This window comes from Oncorhynchus masou, unplaced genomic scaffold (genome assembly GCF_036934945.1).
Source record: "Oncorhynchus masou masou isolate Uvic2021 unplaced genomic scaffold, UVic_Omas_1.1 unplaced_scaffold_834, whole genome shotgun sequence".
Classification (NCBI taxonomy): Eukaryota; Metazoa; Chordata; class Actinopteri; order Salmoniformes; family Salmonidae; genus Oncorhynchus; species Oncorhynchus masou.
Genome location: NW_027014802.1, coordinates 235001 through 242500, shown reverse-complemented (window position 1 = coordinate 242500; position 7500 = coordinate 235001). Strand labels below are relative to the sequence as shown.

The following is a 7500-nucleotide window of genomic DNA, read 5'->3' as shown; positions in this document are numbered from 1 at the left end:
GTAGGCTACTATTTACTAGTTAACAAAAAAATCATGTATGTCATATAAAATATATTCACCCCACCCAGTATTGTAATAAAAACTTACCAGAAAGCATGTAGTCCTTGGCTCAGACAGTGTAGTAGTGTGGGCTCAATAGCATCTCATTAGTGTGCAAGATCTTGAGAATCAGCTGTACGTGTGATGGAAGAATGCACTGTGCATGCAGAGGGTTGTAATTCCATTGAATTGGGAATTGTTTATCCAAAATAGGTCACAGTACCTAGAATTACCTTTTGTGTATCCCACAAAAAAGGCTCAATTTCAAAAGCTAACTTTCTTTTGATGAATTTAAGAAATTTCCCCAAATCCCAGGGCTTAACTTCCTATGGAACATTCCGGAGATTTACCGGAAACCCTTTGCAACCCCAAATATATCTTTAAACATGTCTGGTACTATATACAGTAAACCTTTAAACATGTCTGTTACTATAGACAGTAAACCTTTAAACATGTCTGTTACTATAGACAGTAAACCTTTAAACATGTCTGTTACTATAGACAGTAAACCTTTAAACATGTCTGTTACTATAGACAGTAAACCTTTAAACATGTCTGTTACTATAGACAGTCAACCTTTAAACATGTCTGTTACTATAGACAGTAAACCTTTAAACATGTCTGTTACTATAGACAGTAAACCTTTAAACATGTCTGTTACTATAGACAGTCAACCTTTAAACATGTCTGTTACTATAGACAGTCAACCTTTAAACATGTCTGTTACTATAGACAGTCAACCTTTAAACATGTCTGTTACTATAGACAGTCAACCTTTAAACATGTCTGTTACTATAGACAGTCAACCTTTAAACATGTCTGTTACTATAGACAGTCAACCTTTAAACATGTCTGTTACTATAGACAGTCAACCTTTAAACATGTCTGTTACTATAGACAGTCAACCTTTAAACATGTCTGTTACTATAGACAGTCAACCTTTAAACATGTCTGTTACTATAGACAGTCAACCTTTAAACATGTCTGTTACTATAGACAGTAAACCTTTAAACATGTCTGTTACTATAGACAGTAAACCTTTAAACATGTCTGTTACTATAGACAGTCAACCTTTAAACATGTCTGTTACTATAGACAGTAAACCTTTAAACATGTCTGTTACTATAGACAGTAAACCTTTAAACATGTCTGTTACTATAGACAGTCAACCTTTAAACATGTCTGTTACTATAGACAGTCAACCTTTAAACATGTCTGTTACTATAGACAGTAAACCTTTAAACATGTCTGTTACTATAGACAGTAAACCTTTAAACATGTCTGTTACTATAGACAGTCAACCTTTAAACATGTCTGTTACTATAGACAGTAAACCTTTAAACATGTCTGTTACTATAGACAGTAAACCTTTAAACATGTCTGTTACTATAGACAGTAAACCTTTAAACATGTATGTTACTATAGACAGTAAACCTTTAAACATGTATGTTACTATAGACAGTAAACATTTAAACATGTCTGTTACTATAGACAGTCAACCTTTAAACATGTCTGTTACTATAGACAGTCAACCTTTAAACATGTCTGTTACTATAGACAGTAAACCTTTAAACATGTCTGTTACTATAGACAGTAAACCTTTAAACATGTCTGTTACTATAGACAGTAAACCTTTAAACATGTCTGTTACTAAATGACTTAAATGTAATGTAAATGTTACTATAGACAGTAAACCTTTAAACTTGTCTGTTACTATAGACAGTAAACCTTTAAACATGTCTGTTACTATAGACAGTAAACCTTTAAACATGTCTGTTACTATAGACAGTAAACCTTTAAACGTGTCTGTTACTATAGACAGTAAACCTTTAAACATGTATGTTACTATAGACAGTAAACCTTTAAACTTGTCCATCCTCTCTGTATAAATAGAGTAAACCTTTAAACTTGTCCATCCTCTCTGTAAAAATAGAGTAAACCTTTAAACTTGTCCATCCTCTCTGTATAAATAGAGTAAACCTTTAAACTTGTCCATCCTCTCTGTATAAATAGAGTAAACCTTTAAACTTGTCCATCCTCTCTGTATAAATAGAGTAAACCTTTAAACTTGTCCATCCTCTCTGTATAAATAGAGTAAACCTTTAAACTTGTCCATCCTCTCTGTATAAATAGAGTAAACCTTTAAACTTGTCCATCATCTCTGTATATATAGAACTGTAAATATAGGGTAAACCTTTAAACATGTCCGTCATGTTTATTTGTTTACAGAGACACACAAAGTGGGCCGGATGGACGATGACATGTGGTTGCTAGGCAACATCAACCAGACTGGGTACTTCCGGGTGAACTACGACCTCCACAACTGGAGGCTCCTCATTGGACAGCTGATGACCAACGCTGAGGTAGGACACTCTTCCTCTTCGTCATCTTCCTCTTCGTCATCTTCCTCTTCTTCATCGTCCTCTTCTTCCTCCTCTGCATCTTCATCTTCCTCATCTTCCTCTTCTTCTTCTTCCTCTTCCTCCTCTTCCTCTTCGTCATCTTCCTCCTCTTCCTCTTCTTCATCTTCCTCTTTGTCACCTTCCTCTTCTTCATCTTCCTCCTCTTCCTCTTCATCATCTTCCTCTTCTTCATCTTCCTCTTCTTCCTCCTCTTCATCTTCCTCTTCCTCCTCTTCCTCCTCTTCATCCTCTTCCTCTTCGTCATCTTCCTCTTTGTCACTTTCCTCTTCTTCATCTTCCTCCTCTTCCTCCTCGTCATCTGTACCATTAAAGGTTTGTATAAAAACGTAAAAGCAGAACAATCTATGAAAAGCGTTCCACCTTTCACCCTTTTCTCTCCGTAGATCATCTCTGTCGGCAACAGGGCGGGGCTCATCGATGACGTCTTCAATCTGGCCAGGTGCGTTTAATGGCTGCCTCATCACAGGATTCTGTTTGGTTTCTGTTTCTGTTCTCTCACTGTGGCTTCCCTCATCTGTGTTTTCTCAGTAGGAGCCTCTAACAAGTCCTCCCTCTGTGTTTTCTCAGTAGGAGCCTCTAACAAGTCCTCCCTCTGTGTTTTCTCAGTAGGAGCCTCTAACAAACCCTCTGTGTTTTCTCAGTAGGAGCCTCTAACAAACCCTCTGTGTTTTCTCAGTAGGAGCCTCTAACAAGTCCTCCCTCTGTGTTTTCTCAGTAGGAGCCTCTAACAAGTCCTCCCTCTGTGTTTTCTCAGTAGGAGCCTCTAACAAGTCCTCCCTCTGTGTTTTCTCAGTAGGAGCCTCTAACAAGTCCTCCCTCTGTGTTTTCTCAGTAGGAGCCTCTAACAAGTCCCCCTCTGTGTTTTCTCAGTAGGAGCCTCTAACAAGTCCTCCCTCTGTGTTTTCTCAGTAGGAGCCTCTAACAAGTCCTCCCTCTGTGTTTTCTCAGTAGGAGCCTCTAACAAGTCCTCCCTCTGTGTTTTCTCAGTAGGAGCCTCTAACAAACCCTCTGTGTTTTCTCAGTAGGAGCCTCTAACAAACCCTCTGTGTTTTCTCAGTAGGAGCCTCTAACAAGTCCTCCCTCTGTGTTTTCTCAGTAGGAGCCTCTAACAAGTCCTCCCTCTGTGTTTTCTCAGTAGAAGCCTCTAACTAGTCCTCCCTCTGTGTTCTCTCAGTAGGAGCCTCTAACAAGTCCCCCCTCTGTGTTTTCTCAGTAGGAGCCTCTAACAAGTCCTCCCTCTGTGTTTTCTCAGTAGGAGCCTCTAACAAGTCCTCCCTCTGTGTTTTCTCAGTAGGAGCCTCTAACAAGTCCTCCCTCTGTGTTTTCTCAGTAGGAGCCTCTAACAAGTCCTCCCTCTGTGTTTTCTCAGTAGGAGCCTCTAACAAGTCCCCCTCTGTGTTTTCTCAGTAGGAGCCTCTAACAAGTCCTCCCTCTGTGTTTTCTCAGTAGGAGCCTCTAACAAGTCCCCCCTCTGTGTTTTCTCAGTAGGAGCCTCTAACAAGTCCCCCCTCTGTGTTTTCTCAGTAGGAGCCTCTAACAAGTCCTCCCTCTTTGTTTTCTCAGTAGGAGCCTCTAACAAACCCTCTGTGTTTTCTCAGTAGGAGCCTCTAACAAGTCCTCCCTCTGTGTTTTCTCAGTAGGAGCCTCTAACAAACCCTCTGTGTTTTCTCAGTAGGAGCCTCTAACAAGTCCTCCCTCTGTGTTTTCTCAGTAGGAGCCTCTAACAAGTCCTCCCTCTGTGTTTTCTCAGTAGGAGCCTCTAACAAACCCTCTGTGTTTTCTCAGTAGAAGCCTCTAACAAGTCCTCCCTCTGTGTTTTCTCAGTAGGAGCCTCTAACAAACCCTCTGTGTTTTCTCAGTAGGAGCCTCTAACAAGTCCTCCCTCTGTGTTTTCTCAGTAGGAGCCTCTAACAAGTCCTCCCTCTGTGTTTTCTCAGTAGGAGCCTCTAACAAGTCCTCCCTCTGTGTTTTCTCAGTAGGAGCCTCTAACAAGTCCTCCCTCTGTGTTTTCTCAGTAGGAGCCTCTAACAAGTCCCCCCTCTGTGTTTTCTCAGTAGGAGCCTCTAACAAGTCCTCCGTCTGTGTTTTCTCAGTAGGAGCCTCTAACAAGTCCTACCTCTGTGTTTTCTCAGTAGGAGCCTCTAACAAGTCCTCTGTGTTTTCTCAGTAGGAGCCTCTAACAAGTCCTCCCTCTGTGTTTTCTCAGTAGGAGCCTCTAACAAGTCCTCCCTCTGTGTTTTCTCAGTAGGAGCCTCTAACAAGTCCTCTGTGTTTTCTCAGTAGGAGCCTCTAACAAGTCCTCCCTCTGTGTTTTCTCAGTAGGAGCCTCTAACAAGTCCTCCCTCTGTGTTTTCTCAGTAGGAGCCTCTAACAAGTCCTCCCTCTGTGTTTTCTCAGTAGAAGCCTCTAGCACACCGACTAAAGTCCTGTTGGCTCTGTCCACAGAGAGTCCCGACACAGTGTTACCCATAGTCTCACACGTCATCATAGCATCCCCTCTAACCACTGTTCTCAGTACAGCCATTATTATGAAGACTGGAGACACGTCATCACAGCTTCTCATTTGAAACTGTTCTCAGTGCAGCCAGTATTATAAAGACTGGAGACACGTCATCACAGCTTCTCATTTGAAACTGTTCTCAGTGCAGCCAGTATTATAAAGACTGGAGACACGTCATCACAGCTTCTCATTTGAAACTGTTCTCAGTACAGCCAGTATTATAAAGACTGGAGACACGTCATCACAGCTTCTTATTTGAAACTGTTCTCAGTGCAGCCAGTATTATAAAGACTGGAGACACGTCATCACAGCTTCTCATTTGAAACTGTTCTCAGTACAGCTATAGTTATAGAGATTAGAGACACATTGTCACAGCTTCTTTTCCCAAACTGTTTTCATTACAGCCATTGTTATAGAGATTGGACACATGTCATCACACATCACAGCTTCTCAGCTTCTCTTCTCAACCTGTTCTCAGTACAGCCGTTATTATAGAGATTGGACACGTCATCTCAGCTTCTCTTCTCAAACTGTTCTCAGTACAGCCATTATTAGACAAAGGGCTAATAATGGAAATAGGAAATACCAATGTTGTGACCAGGAAATACCAATGTTGTGACCAGGAAATACTGATGTTGTGACCAGGAAATACCGATGTTGTGACCAGGAAATACCAATGTTGTGACCAGGAAATACCAATGTTGTGAACAGGAAATACCAATGTTGTGACCAGGAAATACCAATGTTGTGACCAGGAAATACGAATGATGTGACCAGGAAATACCAATGTTGTGACCAGGAAATACCGATGTTGTGACCAGGAAATACCAAAGTTGTGACCAGGAAATACCAATGTTGTGACCAGGAAATACCAATGTTGTGACCAGGAAATACCGATGTTGTGACCAGGAAATACCGATGTTGTGACCAGGAAATACCGATGTTGTGACCAGGAAATATCAATGATGTAACCAGGAAATACCAATGTTGTGACCAGGAAATACCAATGTCGTGACCAGGAAATACCAATGTTGTGACCAGGAAATACCAATGTTGTGACCAGGAAATACCAATGTTGTGACCAGGAAATATCAATGATGTGACCAGGAAATACCGATGTTGTGACCAGGAAATACTAATATTGTGACCAGGAAATACCGATGTTGTGACCAGGAAATACCAATGTTGTGACCAGGAAATACCAATGTTGTGACCAGGAAATACCAATGTTGTGACCAGGAAATACCAATGTTGTGACCAGGAAATACCAATGTTGTGACCAGGAAAAACCGATGATGTGACCAGGAAATACCGATGTTGTGACCAGGAAATACCAATGTTGTGACCAGGAAATACCAATGTTGTGACCAGGAAATATCAATGATGTGACCAGGAAATACCAATGTTGTGAACAGGAAATACCAATGTTGTGACCAGGAAATACCAATGTTGTGACCAGGAAATGCCAATGTTGTGACCAGGAAATACCAATGTTGTGACCAGGAAATACCAATGTTGTGACCAGGAAATACCAATGTTGTGACCAGGAAAAACCAATGTTGTGACCAGGAAATGCCAATGTTGTGACCAGGAAATACCAATGTTGTGACCAGGAAATACCAATGATGTGACCAGGAAATACCAATGTTGTGACCAGGAAATACCAATGATGTGACCAGGAAAAACTAATGTTGTGACCAGGAAATACCGATGTTGTGACCAGGAAATACCAATGTTGTGACCAGGAAAAACCAATGATGTGACCAGGAAATACCAATGTTGTGACCAGGAAAAACCAATGATGTGACCAGGAAAAACCAATGATGTGACCAGGAAAAACCAATGATGTGACCAGGAAATACCAATGTTGTGACCAGGAAATACCAATGATGTGACCAGGAAATACCGATGTTGTGACCAGGAAATACTAATATTGTGACCAGGAAATACCAATGTTGTGACCAGGAAATACCGATGTTGTGACCAGGAAATACTAATATTGTGACCAGGAAATACCAATGTTGTGACCAGGAAATACCAATGTTGTGACCAGGAAATACCAATGATGTGACCAGGAAATACTAATATTGTGACCAGGAAATACCAATGTTGTGACCAGGAAATACCGATGTTGTGACCAGGAAATACTAATATTGTGACCAGGAAAAACCAATGATGTGACCAGGAAAAACCAATGATGTGACCAGGAAATACCAATGTTGTGACCAGGAAATATCAATGATGTGACCAGGAAATACCAATGTTGTGAACAGGAAATACCAATGTTGTGACCAGGAAATACCAATGTTGTGACCAGGAAATACCAATGTTGTGACCAGGAAATACCAATGTTGTGACCAGGAAATACCAATGTTGTGACCAGGAAATATGTCCGGGTGGAATTGTGACGAGCCCAGTGGGGGACAAATGATTTGCCTGTCTCTGTCTTTTGTCAGAACAGTAGTTCCGTGACTGATTCCCTGGTTGGCTACACAGCTCATAAGACACAGCGGTTTTCATTTGTTGGACACGCCATGC

The 7500-nt window shown here is 41.0% G+C and overlaps 1 protein-coding gene across 1 annotated transcript in view; it reads left to right on the top strand.

Annotated features, from left to right (window-relative positions):
• Positions 1 to 7500, top strand: part of LOC135537746 (thyrotropin-releasing hormone-degrading ectoenzyme-like) — a 116410-nt gene that overhangs the window by 43879 nt on the left and 65031 nt on the right. Inside the window, exons 4-5 of the mRNA XM_064963767.1 lie at positions 2269 to 2402; positions 2846 to 2901. Coding sequence (XP_064819839.1) covers positions 2269 to 2402; positions 2846 to 2901 — 190 coding nt within the window. The remainder of the gene's footprint in view (positions 1 to 2268; positions 2403 to 2845; positions 2902 to 7500) is intronic.